The following is a 22,600-nucleotide window of genomic DNA, read 5'->3' on the forward strand; positions in this document are numbered from 1 at the left end:
TTCTAAAAGTCCTAAAATTAATAATAATGCGTTCAAAATTACAGAATATTTATTTATTTATAAGAATGGAAAATGAATTAAGGACAAAAGGGTGGGTTTCGTCCGGGTCCTCCAAAATAAAAGACAGGTTCCTTCCCATAATGGACGTCGTTGAGGGAGCTGTAACAGTAGGGCTCTTCAGCCATAGCATATGCATGCTCAGGATACTTAAGCTGTAGCGAATAATCCTTAATCCTCACATTGCGCATGAAGCACGCGTTCTGAAATCGACCACTTGCGGCATGTCCACTTCCCATTTCTGTTCCCGTGTGAGGGCTTTCATGATTCTTTATATTTGTGCTTGATACTTGTCCACCCCATTCAACCAATATGGCACTGTGCGTTAAAGAACCCAATATTTCAGCCGGCCAATAACCCACTGGGACGTTGTTCTTAATTTTAAGATACCAATTTCCTGAGTCTGGTTCCTGTATCACACCCCCAAAATAAATTGCCACATTAATTTTTTATTATCAGTGTTTAAGATAATTCAATATAAATGCGAATATTAATTACCAGGAACAGTCCAACGTTAAGCTCATACTGTGGGCCCATAATGGATGATATAGGTCCTATGCTAGCACCAAGGGCTACTTGGCCTGTTTGCACAAATCCTGGACAAGTAAGATCAAAGCAACCTATTGACCTGTATGAATCCCTCTGCAACACAGTTCACAAAATCAAGAAATCAAAAACCCTATTTTGATTTTCTCCTTGCCAATATTTGAGGTTATAAATGAACTAAGTTAAGTTATATAATCTTGTCAAAAAAACAAAAAAAGTTATGTAAGAAGATCAACGAACAAAATATATATATATATATATATATATATATATATATATATATATATATATATATATAAATGAATACTTACAGTCCAGGAGACAAAAAACCGGGTGGCTCCGTCATGATATAACTTTGGATTCACCTAAACCATAATAGTAAGCTTAGTCACGTGTGTGTATATACATGCATCAAGTAGTAAGTCAGAGTTTTCATGCAATAAAGTCTAAAATATAAGTAGTAAGTTTTATGACGGGAACTCACCATCCAACCTGATTCTACACTTTCAAAAACTTCACCGTTGTTGTTCTTAAGCCAGATTTGAGCTGTGGTGAAATCGTTTGGCATGGTAACCTTTGGATTCCAAACGTTGATGTCTGCTTCTGCACCGATATAATTGTATCCCAATGTCACAAGATATGATGACTGCATGAGATCACATCAACATATATACCATTAATTGTATTTGCTACATGCAGTATATTATATATATACATTTATGCTGCATAACGTCAAAAAAAAAAAAAGTTGGCTTGCGAAATAAAAAAGGATCATATATGATACGTGTCTTCACAAGACATGCGTTAATTGAGATATATACCGAGCGATTTACAGGAATAAATTCACTGTCGGCATTGGAAAAATTGAGAGAAGCTGGGGGTTTCTGCCCAAATCGGCCAAGAGAAGAAGCTCTGAGTAAGTCTTCCTTTAGAATTCTGCGAATAGGAATGGTTCCTTTTGGACAGCTTCCACTTTTTTGCCATGTCTGAAATATCACTGACTCAGAAGCATCTTCTGTGCTTGGATTTTGGGATTCTAGCAAAAAATCGGGCATCATCTGCACATTCCAATATTCATTAAATTAATTAATATGCACAAATCTATTGATTTCTGAAAGATATTAAAAAATAAAAAATAATAAAAATAAGATGGAAAAAGAAATTGGATATATGTCAACCCCCCATAGGAATTATTCACTTGGCAGACTATAGTTATACTATACATGCTGTGCCATGGCAGAATGGGTGGGACTCTAGAATTGAAATAATAATAATATATAATACCTTAATAGTGTGGTTTTTTAAGGCTGGATGATCAAAAGCAGGTTGATCGTAGATGTTGACGCAATCAATAATATCTCCATCTTCACTCTGCAGGAACAAAAATAATAAATTTTATATATGTCACATATATACTATAAAATAAAGCCTTTCTAACTGATTTTTATTGCTAAAATCAGATATTATACATTCCACATGTTTTTTATTCATTTTTTAAAAAAATTACTATCAAAAGATATCTTTAACAATAAATGTTGAATGAGATATTTCAGACTCTATACAAATAAATATTAATTAATTAATTTTCTAATAACTAATCATATTCTTTAATTTGAAAATACTAGCAAGTACGGAAGTACCGAGATTTATCAGTCAATAATATATATTTTGTACCACTATCTTTTTTATTATTATTTTTTCTCGTACATTGCATGTATATGATCACATTTAGATTTTAAGCAGTTTTTTTTATAGGTTTAGTTAATTATTTAGTCATTATATCTACACCAACTTTTCATTTTATTTCCTACACTTAAAAATCTTACATTTTTTTATGTTTTAATTCTTATGTTTCCATTTTGAGGTAATTTTACACTGCCAAAATACTAGCAACAGAGACTAAAACATAAAGAACTAAATTACATACGGATTAAAGCATAGAATTTTCAGGTATAAGAACTAAAACTAAAAATTGACACAAGTATATGGATGAAATGATTAATTAAATATTTTTTATTTATCATTATTAAAAGTTGTTTTTATTTAACTGCTATATAATAAATTAAGATTTCGAAATAAACTTTTCTATCAAAACTTTCATATGCATAAGTATAATGTTAAAAAATAATTTTAATATTTGTTATAGGTTATTCTTTTCACTTGATTTTTTTTTATAAAAAAAGTAGCACTTTCTCCTTGTGAATTTATTAATTTTTATTCTACATTAAATAATTTCGTTAGTGGCTTCTGCCTTCGTGTGGGATTTTTTTATGATATGATGCTTATGATGATGTAGGTATGTAACAAACCTTTTTATGAAAACGGCATGTTTTCAGAACGGATTGCATATGAAATTCTTTTCAATCTTCGTTAGTTTTATTTAACAAATAGTAAATATTCTGAGAGCATTTAATAAGGTAAAAGCTAGAATGACAAGTGTAATACAAAAGAGTAACTGCAAACCTTAATGGTTTTCACGGCAGGCTTGTTGAGTTGCTTCAATTTGGCTTCGATTTCTGTTTCTAAAGCTGATGATGTTCTTGCTTCAACATTCAACTGCAATTTGATACACAAGACCCAAAGCAACAAGATTGCAACCTTAGTTTTTCCCATTCCACTTTGATATTTTCTCTCCATTTCTCCGTTAATTAATATAAATCGCACCCACATGACAACTTGACAATGCAAGATACATATACATACAATGTGACGTATCAAAATTAATAAGTGCCATTTATTGATGTACTCAATATAAAGTTTTTTTTGACAAAATGTATTCAATAAAAAGTTAGTTCATTTGTACTATTATAATTTTTCGCGGCCAATTCTATTTATCTATTATTATTATAATAGCATAAACAAGTTTGACTACACTACCAACTATATGAGATAAGATTCGTTTAACAGGTGTAAAATATTAAAATATTATATTAATTGTACACTAAATTTCAATCACTCAATTTAAGTAATCTAAAAACTAAAATTGATTCACTTAAAAATTCTAATTAGTAAATAAAGAGATATAATTTTGTTATTTCTAACTAAACTAATTAATCAAAATTATTAATAATAACACCTAATAATATTTGTCAACTTTATCTTCATTAAAATCAGATTTTGAATTCCATCAAAAAAATATTTTTATGTACGTCTTTCTTTGTAAAAAAAAAAAAAATTGAATTTTCTTACAATTTAAGATTGATTCATGCATGCTCAATACATCCAATAATTATTGAATCGTATCAGTACCATAATTAATTTCTGCATAGTTTTATTAAAAAACAAGTAGAATTAGTTTTCTTTAGCCAATAGTAATTCCGTGAAAAATAATATATATTTAATGATACATTTATAGATAATAATTTAATCATTTAAACCCAATGAAACATACTTATTAATGCATTTATCAATCAAATTGAATTATAATGTACATAAAAGATATTTATACTGATATTTAATTATAAATTTTATATATGGTAAGATAGATTGCTTTATTAAATCATTTGTGCGCCAAATCGACTTTTATGGATATATTATTTTTAATTAAATATGAAATTATTTATTACTATATTTTTATTTGTCTTGATATTGTTAATTAAATGATTGAATATATTAATTATATATTAAAATAATTATATTAGTCAATTGATAGTATTTATTTAAGAATTCTAAGATTTTTTAAGAGTTATAACTTATAACAATTAAGATACATATTTAATCAGAACAAGTGTTAATTATATAATTCTATCAAATTTTCTATGAATATTTTTTGTTGGAAAGTAAACAAAAATGGTAGTTGATATATTTTATTAAATATTTTTTGACACAAAATATATTCAATACATCAATACGTTACAAGTCAAATTACATTAACCCAGTCGAATAAAACTTAATATTCAATAAATCAATTTAGCATGAAATTAATATTTAATTATACATTTTAATATTTATTTTTACTTTTGACTAATGTATAAAATTAACTAAAAAGGAAGTAAAAAAATGATCGAAAATTCTGAAAATTAAAGAGATAAGTTAAAAGAAATAAGTATATTTTAATAAGTTAAAATAAATAAGTTAACAACTTAAATAAGTTAAAGAGATAAGTTAAAAGAAATTAATATTTAATTATACATTTTAATATTTATTTACGTTAACTTATATATGCATATTTTAAAAGAAATAAGTTAACAACTTATAATTACAAAATCTTTAAGATATATTTAAGGTGTAACTTGATTATTTTTTTCCAAAAAAAAAACAAGTGAAAATATGTTAACAAAATGGGTATATTAAAAATATAATTTATTCTATAATAATTTATAATTAAATTTTATAAAAAAAATAGTACACACATTTGGGAGAGAGAAAAATAAATGGCTATATTTTTTTAAAAATGACCATAATTGATATTTTTTTAAAAAAATTACCAAAATGGATTAATCGTATTTTAATATATGATTTCATAATAAAAAAAATCATATATCAAAATACGATTTTCATTTTTTTCCTGTAAAAACTAAAATTATATGATAAAATATGATTTCAGTTTTTTTAATAAAAAATAAAATAAACATGTTGAAATCGTGAGACTGAATAAGATTTCAACATTTAATTTTTTGAAAAAAAAAACTCAAATCATGATAATATACACTTTCAGTGTAAAACTTAAAAAAAAAAGGTACTTTGAAGTATAATTTCTTGAAAGTATTTCAAAGTTTTGGTATAAATTTATCCATCATGATGGTGCAAGAGCCTAAATAGAAGCTTTAGACTAAGAGATAAGAGACAGAAGAGTGAGTGGGGGGTGGGCATCTCGTGTCGTGGAATGCGTAATGTCGCGACTTGGCCTTTTCATAAACAGCTGTAAACAATGTATAGAGATTCAAGTTCCATTTTGCCGCTGGAATCCCGCTATTATTTTGGTTTCATCTGTTCTCTATTTTTTTTTTTAATTTCATCTTCTAATTTTTTAAATTAATTCAACTTGTTAATTTAGTAATATTAAATACCAAATACAAAATAACATAAAAAAACATATTTAATTATTTTTTTAATTATACAAACTAAAATTTTTGTAACCATAAAAGTAAAAAAAAATGGTGTTAACAGAAATAAAAGAACATAATTTTTTAAGCTAAATTTGAAATTCTGGCATCAGTATAAATTTTGTATATAATCTATTTTTTGTTTGTTTAAATAAATGATTTTTTACCTATTTTTTATTTCTATTTTAATATTTTTGCAAATAGAATGTTAAACAAAATACACACGTTTAGAAAATTGTTTATTATGCTATTTTTTATGTTAAATATACTTTTATGAAATAATAACTGATTAATGTATTTTAAATTAAAATTTTAATAAATAATTAATATTTTTAAAAAAAATAGATGACAAATAAATAAAATTAAAGAAATATTTTGAAAATGAGAAATTGTTTGTTAGGTACAAGAATTATTGTTCTTTGTACCTGGCGCGTGCTGCCCGTTAGAAGAAGGCAGGTCCTCCTCCTGGCACCAACACCAAGTCACCCTCCTCTCACAATCCTACATGAGTTCTACTCCATCCGTACTAAATATAAAACTGTTTTTTTTAATAACTATATTTGGTGATGGAAAGTGTGATAGGATGAAAAATCGACCATTTGAAAGAAAACTGTAAATTTCATTTTTCAATATGTAAAAAAAAATATAATAAATTAATTCTGTAGTTAAATTTGTGATATTATTTTTATTAAGTTATAAATTTCAAAAATCAATAAGATGATGAGTTCTATTTTTTGAACATTAAAAATCAATTTATCTTAAATTTTTGTAGGATTAAATTTTTATAATTTTATATTTAATGATTAAATTTAATTTTTTATCATTCAATAACCATTTTTCTAGTGTTTGATACTTTAAGGAATAAATTTGATTATTTATTATTATTTTTTGTTTCTTTTTAATAGACTTTTTAAATTTTTATTTCATATTAATTATTTTTTAATACAAATACTTTTAATTAATTTACAATAAATATTTTGTACTAAAGGATAAATATATTATTTCTCTTATAAGAATTAGATAAGAAGAGTATCACACATTAATTAATTGATTAAATGAAAAAATAATTAAATAAGAAAAATTAAGAGTCTTAATAATTTTAAGTGTAATTTTGATAAAATAATATAAATTATTAAAGAAATTAATATTATTAATTATATTAATCAGTTTTCTGCGCAAATTAATTAAAAGAATTTTTAAATTTAAAGAGGAAGAAAATATATTACACTAATCATAAATCATCTCTTAAATTTTGTAAAATTGCATAAATTTACATAATATTTGTAAAGATTAACAACAACAATCTGATTTAGTGTAGAATAGAAAAAGAAGTTGCAGTTGCCTAAGCCTAATTTTGACAACAAAACCAGCTGGCACAGCACAACACCCACTCAAACCACTCTGTTAATTCGTTTACCTTCCCAAACTACCCTCGCCTTCTCTTCTCTTTTCATTTCCCATTCTTTCTTATATAAACATTCTTTCAGACCTCCACCTTCTACTTAACTTCATTCGCCTCAACAATGGCTTCCTCTCAATTCCTAATCATGACCACAATGGCGGTCTTTCTCGCCGTCGTCTCCGCCGCTCACGCCGCCGATGCGCCGGCACCTAGCCCCACCTCTCCCGCCTCCGTCATCTCTCCGTCCTTCGCCGCCGGTTTTCTCACCGCCGCCGTTGCTCTCGTCTTCGGATCTTCTCTCAGGATCTGAACATGTTGCGCTTCGGCCTCTGGATTTTCATTTTCTTTCTAATTTTTTTTTGTGTGGATTTATCAGAGATCGAGGCTTGACTAGTACTAGAGTATTGATGTGCAGAGACTTTATGTGTTCGTTTCTGGATCTTAAGTAATTTTGCTATTTCATGGCTATTATCATTTGTTATCATTGGTTTGGTACATAATGAATTTTATTTGATATTCTATTTTGTGCTTCTTAGTTCTTTCCATATTTTATTTTCAATTTCAATTATATATTCCTTTTCAGTTTTGCTGTGAATTCTTGGCGTGTGGTTAATTCTTCCTAGTGGGCGCTCAAATTTATAATGAATACTAATATGTAATGTCAGAATGATAAATTTGTAAATTTCTATAACATCATTCAATCACAAAGTAGAGATGATTTCGAATTAAACGAGAGTATACTTTTTTCTTACAGACACAGTCTGTAAGTAGTGTTGGTGCTTTTTGCAATAAAGTTAGTTCACAGAGACAATTAAGTGTTCAAATTGTAAGGTCACTGAGATATGTTCATAAAATAAATTTTGAATGGTCTTATACTGATTTTTAATTGGGATTGATTATAAATTAAGTGCTGTCTTAATTTTGTTTCGAATGTCAATTAGAAGTGAAGGAAAAAGAGAGAAGAAAAGAGAAAATTGTTATTACTAACTAAGTTTATAAAATAAATTCTATTCAAATTTAAGTTTACTTGTGTTGACCCTTAATGAACAAGTTTCCGTTCTGAGCAGAACAAATTTGAATAAATTCTATTCAAATTTAAGTTTACTTGTGTTGACGTTTTCTTGAACAGGATAAGAATAGAATACATGAGTTCGTGAAAACTTTTTTTTTTATGCTTCTAATATGCGGTTGCGCCTTTTTCTTTTGGGTATAATTTCGTTCTGCTGAGAACGGAAACTTGTTAAGGGTCAACGATCGCTGCTATTCTTTGCTTGACTTGTGCTTATACTGTTATACATACATCAGTTAAATTAAATAATGCGTTAAGAGCCAAACAGAGACACGTTGCAGCGTTAGTGAATGATATTATTAAAATTTTGATTTTCTGGTTAACAAATGGTAGTACAATGAGACACACAGTACAATCTATGAAACACGGATACTTTCCGACACCGACACGACTTACGTTCTATATTTTGAATATTCCAGATGTCCACGTGTTCGATGTCCGTGTCGGTGTTAGTGTTTTATAGAGTACAATCCACGGTTGGACATTGAGGATGAGCATTGTTCTAAGAATTATTTAAACGCTTACAGGATATCCATCTCAACAATGAATTCCTCTGTCAAACTATTACAAATGTCTCCGATAATTGCCGCGTAATTAGCAGCATTCGGCCTGTCTTTGGAGGTTGTATCTATGTTGAGAAGGTAGGCCCCAAAACAACCTCAACGACTCAAACCAATGTTCCTCCGTCTGTTTCCCACTATAGTTCACAATTAAGCAACGAAACTATCAACGGCTCAAATTATTATTATTTGAACAACATAAATCAATTCAAGACTTCAAATATTATGACCTTTTATAAAATTGAAATTTTTTCAATCTCAATAACATTTTTGACACCAAGAAAAAATTCTGAATTAACACTAACATTTAATAATTGCCTTTTATTTTAACCCGTAAGTATGAATAGCAAAATGGGCTTTGCTCACTAGGCCAACCAATCTTACCCAATTTTTTTAGACGGATTGGAGTATGCTTTTAGCAGGACAAGGCAAGGCCACCCGAGCCAATAATTTTAAAGTAAAAAATAAGTTGTTGTAAGATTTCAAATTTACATTTTAATATGAAAGTAGTGTTATATTTAAAACTCAATACTTTAAGTTAAAATGTTTTTTTAGTTTTTAATTTATAATTTTATTTTATTTTTTATGGTCAATCTATAATTTTTTGTTTTTAAACCCAAAGTACTTATAGAAAACACCATCAAAGAAATGATGAAGGCGAGGAGATTAAGCAGCGGCAAAGCTAAAATATTTTGTATTTCGATTTGGATTCGTTGGCACCTAGCTGAGATGCCATGCCATGCATTTCCTACACATCCTTAGCAAACATAAAGCTTACTTAGCACCTTCACTCATTCTCTATTCAGAGTCCGAGTCCATGTTTCCCATTGCTTTCAAACCTCTTGGTCTCTGCTGCATTAAAACAAAACAAAAATATTTATTTATTTATCGTGCCACAAAAATAATAGCTTCTCATTTTTCATCTAATCAAAGACAGTTTGTAGAAACAGATATTCTTTTTCTTTTCCTCCCTTTCAATTTACCTTTTTGGATATCTTCTTCTCCCTAACCTCGTATCGTTCCAAGGTAAGATCGCACAACCATGCGCCAGGACTAACGAGCTGTAAAGCAAAGCAAAGCATATTCAGAACACAAATCATGCATTTGTCTAGAATTTCAATTTCAATACATAACATCAAAATAACACAAAAATAGAACACAAATAAATAACAGAGTATGGTAGTTAAAAACTTGTCAACAAACTATATGCAAGTAGGGGTTTGAAAACGGGGGAGAGGTTGAGAATTTATAAGAGTAATGATTCTCTCACCACCTAAAGAGTATCCCAACTAATATATACCTCTCATTTCCCTTTATTTTTGTTTCTTATTACAGCAGAACATCAATTATATTAGTTATTCATATGTTTTTTATTCCTATCTTTATTTTCTGGGTGGGTATCTACACAGAAAAGTGGTGAACTAATCTTTTTCCTTCATGAAAATGCCAAAAGAAAAATTTACTAAAAAGAAAGCCAAATATTTAAATTATAAATAAATGTCTTTCATCTTTACTTAATCAAAGACAGGAAAAAGAGTTTAAAATGTGATATGCCTCACACTTTTATCATTCTAAAACAGCGAAAAAAAATGGAATAAGAATGATTTAAATCTTATTTAAAATTTATTACTACACAAGTTATAAATTTAATTTTTGCAACTATTTGTTTACCATGAGTAATAGTGTATTTTCGCTAGATTAGAGTTTCTTCTCTAGTCTTCCAGCTAATGAGACTCAATTTGTCGGTTAGTAAGAACTCGTAGTCTTTTGTTGATAAGTCTCAGTAAAGAGTAAAAAGACTATTCCATCCATCATCAGGGCCATCCATTACAACTGGCACCACTGACGATGCAATCCAGTATGTTCGCTCCTACTTTTCTAACATATATATGCATCCAAACCCCTCCACACGTGTTTTCACACACATCGTCTGTTGTTTCTTTGTGTCTTTGTTTTTGTTCCACCAGAGTCCAACTAATGTGGTGTTGATTAGATAGACATCAAGTGGCCAAATGTCAATAATCCACAACCTCTGTTATGATCCTAATAATAGCATAATAATTTTTATTAAAATGTTTGAATAAGAACACAGTTTATTTTTGCCTTAAGAACCCGAATTTTCACTACCTTGTTTAGGATAAAGCAAAAATTAGAAGACACGTACGACACAAAAAGAGCAACGTATTTTTTTTTAAAGAAAACAGTACAGTGCAAAGATTCTTATAAAAGTCCGGGTAGGTGTGGGCAACTGGGCATCAAATTGAAGTATACTATTCACTTTCCCATAACTGGAATTATTAGTACTATTTTATTATAACTTGTTAGCAAAGAAGTTTATTTTTTATAATTTTGGTTTCCATAATGCCCGTTCCTATTAACTTTCAAATGAAGGTCATTAGTTGTTACTAATTTTTTTTCATAAATTAAAAAATTTAAACGTGTTACGAAAAAACTAGGAACTAACAGGTGGTGGTGGTGTGAGACTCCCTAATAATTTAGGTCAGTCACTATTCGGTGTGAGCCAAGCTCCCCTTGACGCGTGTAAGTCACTCCACAGCTGCCAACCATGTATGGCTTTTCCAGGAAAAGGGAAAAATGAAATACCAAAGGAAAAAGGGGCACTCACCGTAAAGATTAAAGAATATCACCACAAATCACATACTACAATTAAAATACGCTTAGTTTAGTTGGTTTCACAGTTCACACCCGCTCTAATATTTATTATATTATATGTTAACTTACACATCAATTTTTTGCATCAAATGAATTATGCAATTTTCTTGTTAAGGTCTTAAAGCCTCAACAACCAAAGCACTTCATCCAAATTCTAAATTTGGATTCGTCATTAAGACTATTTTTTTGTATTATTGTCATTGTATAAAACTACAAGTCATACTAGAGAATCAAATTATATACTGGACATAAATAAAAATGATCATGTTCATGATGCAATGGATAATAATTAAAGCAGAAAAGGGGCTTACATTGAGGGTTCGTTGAATGAATTTAGCTCTCTTCTTGGGTCTCTGAGGCAGCTTTGAGCCCTTAATGGCGAGAAAATCTTCTTCCTTCTCCTTGTTGGTCAAGGCAATCACGAACTTGGGTGGCCACACCGGCGGAGCAGCCGCATCTCCGCTGCCGGACGGCGACCCTCCCTTCTTGCTATCGTGCGCAGTATCCGATGAGGCCGCGGACTTGTTATTGTCATTATGGGTCCCTCTCTTATCATGCGCACCCCTGTCCGGTGAGGCAATTCCCCTAACACTAACGCCCCCGTTGCTTTGTCCTCCTCTCATGGCACTTGAACTTTCTGAGTTCCTAATTTACAAACAAACACAAAAATTCAAAACAAAACTTCACATGTATAAGTAAGTACTAATTATCTATCCTATCCTATGTGTATTTCTTAATCGTAAGAAGGTGAATCACATCACATAACATAACACGACATAATAAATAGGGCAAACAAAGATGCATTCAGGTGTTTATTTTAGAGTTAAAAAGTATAAACAAATAAGTAAATAAATATAGGGAGTGGTGAGTTTACGGAATTAACCTTGGGAGCTCCTTCGGGAGACTTTGTATTTGTATTTTGCTTTCAACAAGGAGGAGGGTAGTTTAAATTATTTTTCCTTAGATATTTGAGGGGCCTAAGAGAGAAAGTGCGTGTTTGGAGGCGTTGGATTTAGAGAGCTTTTTATTAGGTAACTGAAGATGAAGAGTGCCACGTGGTGGAGTGTTGAAGGAGACGGGCCGGATCTGCGGCCTGGTCCCTCTAATCGAACGGCTATAATGGAAAAGGACTTTTCCTGAACACGTGGAAGGAAACCGTCCATTCCATGTTTCCAACAAAGTCTAATAGTAATTCATGTGAATATGAGGTGCTGCTTCTGGTTCCGCATCCTACCAGAAGCTGCAAATGCCTCTTATCTAAGGGATATTGAATAAACTCGTCCTTAATTACTTTTCTTTCTGAAAATTGAAAGATTTCTTCATAAACAGTAACAAAAACACGAAATTCAATTTCACAATAAATAGAATATCAGGCGAAGATTTCAAAGAGTGAAAATAATTATCCTTGCATCTTCTAGGTTTATTTTACAGATTGAAAAGTCAGAAAATATATAAAACTAGATCTAGCAAAAAAAATAAATGTCGAAGACTAAGTATCACGAAGACCAACCCAAACCTCCTAAGAAATCTCAAATTCCTTGTTAGACGTCAGAAGCAAAGCAGAATGATTGTTAACTTGATTTAGATTATTAGACTTGCTCGTTGCTACCAATGATTCCAAGTTAAAATGTAAAGCAACACATATGATCTCTTTTATTTAAAAAATAACTGGATACCCACTACTAAAGCAATGTCTAAACTCTAAAGGATAAGGATTCCCCTTTGGACTTTGAGAACTTACATGTTAATGTTTCAGCCAACAATTAAGCTAGAATCATAGCCCAACTATATTTCTCTTTATTTTTTTATGCTAAATATCATATAGATTAATCCAAACTCAGAACCCAATATTAATACCCTAGTACCTATTTGTGAGGTAGACATTAGAGTAATGTGTATCTTCTTAGCTTAGTCGTAATAATATCTCTAAATAAATTTTGAGGAAAATAGAAAAGGAGATCTCATGCACTTACGGTGAGTTCCTCAAAAATTCTTTAATTTGGATGAGACATCCGCAAGGAACCTGATCAATTGGAGAGTAGACAGAATATAAGCTTCATTTGACTAGTCACCCAAATTTTATTTTATTTATACTTGTATTTTACATTTTATATATACAATAACGTTTGAAGCTTAAGATTCTTTGCCTGACATGTGTAACTTACAAGTTGCCTCCATGAAGGAAATTTCGTGGCAGACATAGGCACTAAACAAATTCAAAAGCACTGCCAAATATGAGGATGATAGTTCCACGTATCTGCCCCACTACTTGGCACTACACTTTCAACTCATGCTATGGGCACGCTATGCTTTTTCTACTACTTTTGTTTCTAGTGTGTCAAGAAACCACCACTACTTCCACACACGAATTCACTTCCAAAGACTTCATCAGATATTTGACACAAACCCATGTGCTGCTTGGTTGGAATTAATATCTACTGTGAATTTTATATTGAAATATCATCGATGATAAGAACAAAGAAAAAAACATCTTTTCTTTTGCTGAAAAATACATCAACAATACATGTACACGACCGCAATCCAAACTCTGGTTTATTTATTTAATTTAATTAACAAAATAAGACAGAACAAAACCTTGGAGTGAGGAGATATAAGATTTATTTAACAGTTGAAAATGATGAGCTTAAGGATGAAGAGAGGAATCACGAGTTCAAATTCATATTTTTAACAAATTAATATTTTTTGATAAAAAAAAAATGACCCACGCGGCAGTGCGCCACCAACACGAACCTTGCTCTCAAGATAAGTATGGATACTCAACTAGAGAAAAGAAAATAACACGATTAAGATTCAATTTAAGTAACGATTTTAAACTTTATGAAAGTGAACAAAAAAATCATAATTTTCCCCTCTTTTCTAAGTATAAAATCCGGAATCTAGCCAAATTGGCCTCCACCTCATTTCAGATCTCAACCAGTGGGCGTGGGGTAAGTTAACCCATCTCAGTCTCAATCAGAAGGAATAAAAACCAAAGATTAAATCACATTTCATTTCATTTATCTATAAAGCAAGACAAAGTAACAAAGTGAATGGTAGTAATAGCGTTACCTGAGAATTCGTGGTTGCGGCGAAGATGGACGTTGACGGAGATTCGGATACCCGTTACTCTGATGATGATGATTATTATTATTGACACCGAAAGTGAGCTTATTTAAAGAATCCTTGTCGGTTCTAACGACCCGGCGATCCACCCGAACCGTAGTCCTCTGAACCGGACCGGAAGAATCGTCCTTAACCTGCACCTTCATGCACCTTAGCCGCTTCCGATTCCCCCACTGCAACACCAAATCCGACGTCGTTGCTTGCCTAGCGCTATCGGAATTCGCCCTCAACAGCAACGACCCATCCCCTCCGTTTTTTTCTCTAACACTAGACATTGTGTTCGTATTGTTATTGCTCTGAATAATTGACTCGTTCTCCATCTCTTGAACCCGTTCCTGCCATCATCATCATCATTCAACAGATCACTAATTACTAACTCTAACAATAATAATTAAAAAAAGGGAATTGTGCACTGTGAGCATCTGGGACAAGACAAAAATGGATGATGACAATTACGACAGGGAGAACCAGAGATTATGAAAATCTTTTATTATCTTGAGATTCAGTTTGCACATGGAAAAACAGGTTCAATGTTTTTGACAGTATAGCTAAAACAATGTGAAAACGAGGCATCAATTGATTCAATTCAACTGGACTCGTAAGGCTCATCTTTTCAAAGCGACACTCGTTATTGTCTTGTGAGCGATTAAAAATATGAGTTGAGTTATGCGAAAAAGAGATCCAGAAAAACTGAAATGTGTTACCTTAAAAAAGTAGCAATCGTCGAGCAATCAATTCCTTCTGAAACTAAGGGGAAAAGGAGCTGATTTTTCTATCTCCTGCGGCAAATGAGGGCAGGGAGAGAATTTAGAGAACAATAGGCGGAGGGAATGAACATCTAAACTGAATTAACTGCTGCAGCGAACACTGCAAGGTCGCGGTGCGAAACAAATCAATTATTTAGTTATAATTTTGATGAAATACATTAGTTTCTCTCACCTAAGTCTGCTCCTGCTAAAACTTTGTTCAAAGCTGTAGGAAACCTGGAAAATTATCCAGATTTCAGTTCCAGAGCTATGGAAAATGCAAATCTATGCCGAAAACTCAACTACTAATCACATTTCTGAGCTTCTGTCTGCGACGATGGCCAAGTAGCGATCGTCCTTGTCACGTACGACTTGCAAAAAGTTCAGAGTTTCAAAACCCGTCTGAAGAGAAATATATCTGCAGAAGCCCAAAAACAAAAAACAGATAACTTAGCACAGACGCCAAATACAGAGGAACGGAACAAAACAAAAAGCTCTTGGCTCTTATTTACCAACCTTCAAAACTGGGAAATCTTCTGCACCTCGAAAAAATCTCAATGAACAAAGGAAATTTCCACAACAGATTTCAATTGAAAATTTACAATGAAATTCATCTGTGAACAAAAATGAGCCCAAAAAATTAAAAAAAAAAAGAAAAAAGAAAAGAGGGATTAGAGAGTCAAACTACACAAAAACAAGCTTCATGCTTCTCCGTGGCAAAAAAGGAGAAACGAAAGAAGAAGATGAAACAGATATTGAGGCTGTCTAAATGGCAAACCTCATTCTATCTGAAAACCTCATTCTATCTGAAAAAAGTGTCAGATCCTCACCATTTAACTTTGGTTTTATGTGAGTTAGTGTTGTAAATTCCAGAGCAGCGTGAAAGTGGTGGGAGATGATGGAAAGAAGAAGGGTTGAAGAGGAAGCATATAGAACGAACGAAATGGTGTGTTTCCATTGAAGGAGCTTGGATATATATATATATATATATATATATATATATATATATATATATATATATATATATATATATATATATATCTTGTACTACACTTGTTTGCACCAACCGTCCACTCTCTCTCTCTCAGAGTTGATGACCGTAGATCAACAATCTCACGGCTTTCCTCTTTCCTCCCTCTAACCATTCACGGTTTCGCCTCATCCATGCCCTCACGCCGTTCATTGTTTCTCACGACGTTAACCGAATCTCTACACCCCTCCTCACATTCCAATTATTATTTGAATTTCAATCATTTTGAGTTAACCATGCTTATAAAAATACTACTATTGCTTAATAAATCTAGCATATGTATGCATATATAATTCTTTTATATGTTTTTTTTTCTCTTTCTGAAAACAATAAAATAAATTTTACTTCATCCAACAAAATCTTTTAATATAGAATCGAATTCCTGTTTAACATAATTAAAAAAAACAAATTATCTCTCTCCCTGTAAAGTTTTTTTCTCTCACTTGAGTTCATCGCATTCCCGCGCCCTGAAATAATCAGGGTTAGTTAACCTGCTCTTCATATACTAAACCAAACCAAAAACATCGGTTACCTGGCATTGGCAAGTAGCCAAATCTGATTACTTGAATTTAGTAACTACGGACTGACCAAATCCTGGCCATCGATTTGTATATGCCAGCAATTCATAAATCCATTTTCATCTAATTAAAATAAAAATTTAAACATGCGATTTCTTAAATTAAATACACTAAAATATAGAGTAAACTAAATTCCTCCTTACTTACGTTTTTATAATTTTATTCATTTTTAATACTTTTTTTTTGTTTGCTATGTTTTATGTTATCATTGTATTATATTTTTACCAAATACATTTTATTAAGAATTATCCACAGAAAGGGGTTACCATAAAATAAAAATAAAGCGTTGGCTTACAAACACGATATTGTGCCCTGTCATATTAATCAGAATTTCCAAGGTCCTTATGGTTCCACTGCCTCTCCCCAAGTAAAAGTAAAATGCCTTTGTTACAGCATCTATTTTGCACGAAATTACAATGTAAATAGGTTTCCCCAGCGTCCCATGCTTATTAACAGGGTTGGTATAAGAAATCATGTCCAGGTACAGTACATAACGCTCGTAAAGAATAATGTTACAACGACTATACTCTGTCTTCAATGGAGCGGATTCTAGGAATTATGCACTGAAACCCCTGTGCAGAGAACTCCAGGAACTTGCAGGGATACTGACACATGCTTGTGCCGAGGCCTCAGCCATTTGCTCTTTCCGTATTCCAGCGTTGCAGAAGTTTGCAAAGGACCTCATATGTTTCATCCCATACTGAGACAGAGATCCACAATGTGTCTCAAAAGTCCTAACCTGCATCAATAATAGATTAAGGCACAACTCTGTCAGAAATCAAAAGCTTCAGTGCAATCAACATACAAATGCTAATTTATACTTAATAGTTCAAATCAAACATCGTTCATTGGAAGAATAAACTGTTGGAGGCCCTGCTGACATCTCCTACTATAATTATGTGAACTGTACAATTATAACAAACAGAAAAGCAATGATTCAATCAGTCGGATTCTTCCGTGCACAATTCTTAAATTGGAGCATGCATGCACCTAGATTTTTTACTTGTTATTGTAGCTGGCCCATCTATCGTGGACACCTTTCTTTGTCAAATCAATGGCTATAAATTAAAGGTGCATGTTAGAAATAGAAAGGGACTTATACTAACAAACTCAACAAAGTGAATCAAGGGAAACGGTACCAGTGTTTTAAGGCAGTCCCAGTCATCAACAAGTGGTTGCCCAGCAGGTCTAACACTGCTAAGCAGTTCTGGACCCTTTTCAATGCCAAATAAGAGCTTTCCAATAAGTTTCATGTTGTCATCTATATGCATTCTGTGAGACATTGCTTCCAGAATTTCTTTCTCAGCTGCAGCTTTCCTAGAAGAACCCACAGGAGCTTTGCGGAACTGCCAAAGAAGTGAAGAGGAAATCAAGAAGATAGAATATAATTAGCAAAAACAAAGGTTTACAGTAGAAAATAAGCATCAAAGATCCCCCCACCCCCCACCCTCTTTTTCTTGTAGTTTTAGCATTAAAGCAAATTACCAACATTTCAAGAATTAAAAACGAATGACCACTTACTCATGTTACATCTGCATGGGATTCACACAACTTTTCCATATTTATCCAATTAGTTTTATCATTATCTGTTCCAAGATTTCTTATCTAGCAAGTTAAAGTTCTGCTGCATCCCAATAGCTAAATATATGGTTAATGGAAATCAATATATCTACTCTTATGGCACATTTTATACAAGCAATGGGCTAAAATGGAATAGCCATTCCCAGTCTAAAACTCGGCAGCTTCAAAAATGGGATGACACTCAATTGTTTGGTACATGAAATGAATGTGGAATGGAATCAATGGGAATCACCATTCTATTGATTATCTTCTAACTATGAATAGGTCTCCATATTTATATAGTGGGAGCAAAATCATGATGAGGATATGCTTAAGCAATCATGTCATAAAATAAATAATAAAAAAACTATGTTTCAAACATATGATACCTTATCCCAGAAATGGATGAGATCTGCATCACGTTGGTTGACTGCTTTTGAAGGTGGCACCAATGAGTTTTTATGCACAAAAGTAAAATTATCATTAGCAGGATTTGTACCCAAATATAAGACAAGATTGTTCTTGCTAAGCCCTATGTCACCATACTGCATCACGTGGGAACCATAGATTGAATTTCCATTCATAGTCCTTTCTTTGACCTGTGAGCATAGGAGTAAAAAGATATATATCTGTCACACAACTGAAAATTATCTTCTACATTCTTGGACCCATCAAATTTTATACCAGAAACTATATCAAAACAGACAATTTTTTCCCACGTATTTAAGCAACCAAGGCATCAAGTAACATTCAGTTTATATTAGTTGATTGCAAACACGAACTAAGTTAGAAATGGTATCTTACCAAGTCGTATTGTTGATGTAAAGTTTCTGTTCGCAAATTGTGTATGTCACTGTTCAAGAGTGTAGTGGAAAAAATATCAGTCCATAAAAGACCTCAGAGCATTACTCATTAGAAAAAATAATCTTCTAACAAGAAAAAAGTTATAAAGGGCACGAAGCAAAAGTTTTTTTATATATAAAAAAGGGTTTGGTAAAGTACAAAATAATAGGCAAATACAGTTTCATAGTAACATGTTCATGTCACAGGCCTTCAACAAGGTCATGGAAATTCCCTGGGTAAAAGTATTGCATCCAATATATCTTATTTATGACCCCAATATACTTTTATAATAATTTAGATTTTGAGTAATGACTAATATAAGGTAATGCTTCTTTGTTACGCTCAAATAGTCATACCTATCTTCCATCCAAGCAACACTGTACAGGTCACCCAGGCAGGTTTCATATTCAGGGGGAGGACTAGGATACTCCCCAGGACAATATGTTCCCCAACTGCTTTCTTCAGCATTTGAAGCTGTTGTTGCATAGATATTCAGACCTTCTGGAAGAAGACCTTCAAAGATACTCCCAGATTCACATGCCTCTAGATAAAATACCTACACCAATCATTGCATAAATCATAAATACTAAGAATTAGTAAGTAAATAGCAAGAATGAAGATTGATACAAACAGTAAGCAAATCATAATTACCAGTAACTTACTAGGCTTTTATAAGTTCCAGAAGCATGCTTCTTCTTCAAGACTTCAATCAGATCGGATGCATACATGTATGGATTAGTAGGCATCCCTGAAATTCATCCCCAGTTGCCCCACCCCCAATGAAAAAATACCGCATAAGAAATAGAAAAGGGCAGATATTAGGTGTGAATAAACACTGTTGAATAAAGAAAAAAAAATGATACTAGAAGAATCACCAATAAACAGTAGTATGCACTAAAATGATCAAGACAAAATGGATAATAAGGACACAGACACTGAAGACTATATACTCTACTTCACTCTTCCTCTCACTCCTTTTTTTCTTTTCCTTCTCTGTTTTTCTTGGGGGGGTGCTTCCCATTTCATTGTTTACCCTTCATGTTACCCACATAAGGAAGAAGAAATAAACAAACAAATAAATAGAAAGCAGACTTTAATTCGAACATTTTGAAATGCTATTGTTGTTTGATAACATACCATGAAATCAACCAACAAATATGTTACACTGTTCCAGTATGCTGCATAATACAATACTAAGTTCCCTCTTTAAATAAAAATCCAAATTAAGCACTTGAGACAATCTTAGGGATCAAAAAATATCCATAAAACTGGTATGAAATTTGAAATATGTGTTACCAAAAAAAGAATTGAAATATGTTATTTGCAAACCATCATCTTAAGTTCTTAACCAACATATAGAGACTTTTATCTTGGGAAGTATACAGAAATTCCAATTAGAGGAAACTATGTTATAGGTTAGGCTAAAAAATTTCCAATAACTTCATTCTATTCAGAATCAAGCAAAAACATGCATAATCAACCCACCAAAAAAATATGGGAAACACATTTTCCATTAATAATTTCTAACACAAGAAAGCTCACACCATGCTGAAATGCATGTTAAACATACACAATCCTTGATTTTCATAACAAAGTTTCCATGAAAGGATTCAGAACTACCAACCTAGCACTCCCGGACCGCCATGATCAGAGTAGTATATAAATATATGATCATTGGGGCCACTATCCACAACCTTCCCACTGCCACCAGTAAGAGCTGACTTATTTCCAAGTATAGCAGCAAAAAAGTTGTCAACAGTAACATCTTCACCAACGTAATCCTGCCACAACAAGGTTCATATTATGAGTCTATAAAGCTCGAATTGGAAACACAATATGGGATACCCAAGAGTAAGTCAACAGACCTTAGGAACTCCCTTGTAAACATCATTTCCGTGTGGACTGTTAATAATGACTCCAGGCCGTGGGTTCTCTTCATTGAAAGCAATGTCATCATACATAAATACAACAATATTTTCCTCTTTCACACCACCTTTCCTCAGTAGTTGATATGCATGGCAAACATCAGACTGATGAAATGGTAAAGGCCAATCAGTCATCATCAAAATTAACAGGGACATCATGTTCGACGAGAGAACTTTTATAAAAAGTTGAAGTGCACAAGTTGATTTTAACTTATGAGAGAACTTTAATTCATTTTACCTCCTTATTGTCTTCTTCTATAATTTACTTACTAGAAATCTATTCCGTATGATGCGAGTAGAAGGATTTCCTTTCAAATATCAAACTCAAAACCAAGGCAAAAGTCACACTCACAAGTTTACCTTTAGAATACAGTGTCTAAAAGTAATCTATACGAGTGCAGTAATGAACTACATAGAAATCAACCAGACAAATTAAAACAAAATATTATATATATATATATATATATATATATATATATATATATATATATATATATATATATATATATATATATATATATATATATATATATATATATAACTGAGCTCATGGCCGAAATTAAAAAATAATAATTTGATAATTATGATGGAATGATTGAATTTCATGTCCTACCTAAAAGACAGACAAATTAAGGGAAGAATTGAACAGTGAAAAGAGGAGAAATCAGGAAAGTGACCTGGTGCCTGTAATTCCAGTAGCCATTGGAACCGGCAACTAAAACGGCCCACCTGGTGCCCTCATCGTTTTGATCGGCATTAGCAGGTGCTTTGAAGAACCTGGAAGCTTCGGAGGGTAACCGGAGAATATCGTGGCGGGCACCGGAGGCGAGGGTGATGAGGGTGGCGACGAGAAAGAGGATCGGAAAACGGTCCATGATGGGTGTGAAATTGAAGAAGAAGAATAAGGGTAGGTTGGAATGAATGATTATAATGATGATGGGAGGTGAATGAGAGTATCTCCTACCCCCACCCAACCAACCAACCTTCCTTAAACTAGAATTTCATCCTCTATTAATTTAATTCAAGGCACCCACTTGCGTGTTGTGGGAAGCTTCCCTCGTTTTCCGTTATAACTTACTCAAGCCGATTGCTCATTGTATTGCCTCTCTCTCCTATTTTCGAGTCATGCCATAAACAAATTACTAATATTATTATCGATTAATTTAATCTTTGTCATTATACAAATGTTATTTTAATTTAAAATCATTAATAAAATTTAAAAACAAAATACATTTTCTAACACCTTATTGATTACAAATTACTAAAAATTATAAATGAAATTCATCAAAAGTATAATCTACAAATTTTTATATTTCTTGATAAATAAAACTGTAGTAGTATTAAAAAGTGTATCAGTATCATCTCCCTAATTCTTATTGTTAAAAAATAAATCATGGGATAAAAGATTTCCTTATTCAATCGAAAGGGTGAACATCTGCTTTT

General features: G+C 31.9%; 3 protein-coding genes across 10 annotated transcripts; all 3 read right to left on the bottom strand.

Annotated features, from left to right (window-relative positions):
* On the bottom strand, nucleotides 1-3,286 carry LOC100804570 (uncharacterized). Its single transcript, XM_041016270.1, has 7 exons — nucleotides 3,067-3,286; nucleotides 1,888-1,974; nucleotides 1,425-1,661; nucleotides 1,088-1,249; nucleotides 915-968; nucleotides 556-699; nucleotides 1-467 (listed from the first exon to the last, which is right to left on the bottom strand). The coding sequence occupies exons 1-7, from the start codon at nucleotides 3,271-3,273 to the stop codon at nucleotides 78-80; spliced, it is 1,281 nt and encodes a 426-aa protein (XP_040872204.1). The 5' UTR covers nucleotides 3,274-3,286; the 3' UTR covers nucleotides 1-77.
* Nucleotides 3,287-9,345: 6,059 nt separating this feature from the next.
* LOC100790617 (uncharacterized) lies at nucleotides 9,346-16,194 on the bottom strand. Of its 8 annotated transcripts, none has more exons than XM_041016273.1 (9): nucleotides 16,052-16,166; nucleotides 15,738-15,835; nucleotides 15,535-15,639; nucleotides 15,415-15,458; nucleotides 15,180-15,254; nucleotides 14,422-14,810; nucleotides 11,664-11,997; nucleotides 9,663-9,740; nucleotides 9,346-9,528 (listed from the first exon to the last, which is right to left on the bottom strand). In XM_041016273.1, exons 6-9 carry the CDS (start codon nucleotides 14,793-14,795, stop codon nucleotides 9,478-9,480), a joined length of 837 nt encoding a protein of 278 aa, XP_040872207.1. In that variant the 5' UTR covers nucleotides 14,796-14,810; nucleotides 15,180-15,254; nucleotides 15,415-15,458; nucleotides 15,535-15,639; nucleotides 15,738-15,835; nucleotides 16,052-16,166; the 3' UTR covers nucleotides 9,346-9,477. The 8 variants fall into 8 exon arrangements, with proteins under 8 accessions (XP_040872207.1, XP_014632750.1, XP_006581285.1 ...); XM_014777264.3 differs by having other exon boundaries at nucleotides 9,346-9,531; XM_006581222.4 differs by having other exon boundaries at nucleotides 15,415-15,639; nucleotides 16,052-16,194.
* A 926-nt stretch (nucleotides 16,195-17,120) lies between these two features.
* On the bottom strand, nucleotides 17,121-22,262 carry LOC100791675 (vacuolar-processing enzyme). Its single transcript, XM_003525931.5, has 9 exons — nucleotides 21,835-22,262; nucleotides 21,098-21,262; nucleotides 20,857-21,013; nucleotides 19,895-19,980; nucleotides 19,589-19,788; nucleotides 19,194-19,242; nucleotides 18,779-18,988; nucleotides 17,969-18,175; nucleotides 17,121-17,568 (listed from the first exon to the last, which is right to left on the bottom strand). The coding sequence occupies exons 1-9, from the start codon at nucleotides 22,030-22,032 to the stop codon at nucleotides 17,386-17,388; spliced, it is 1,455 nt and encodes a 484-aa protein (XP_003525979.1). The 5' UTR covers nucleotides 22,033-22,262; the 3' UTR covers nucleotides 17,121-17,385.
* Nucleotides 22,263-22,600: the final 338 nt, after the last annotated feature.

Source organism: Glycine max, chromosome 6, assembly GCF_000004515.6.
Source record: "Glycine max cultivar Williams 82 chromosome 6, Glycine_max_v4.0, whole genome shotgun sequence".
Taxonomy (NCBI): Eukaryota; Viridiplantae; Streptophyta; class Magnoliopsida; order Fabales; family Fabaceae; genus Glycine; species Glycine max.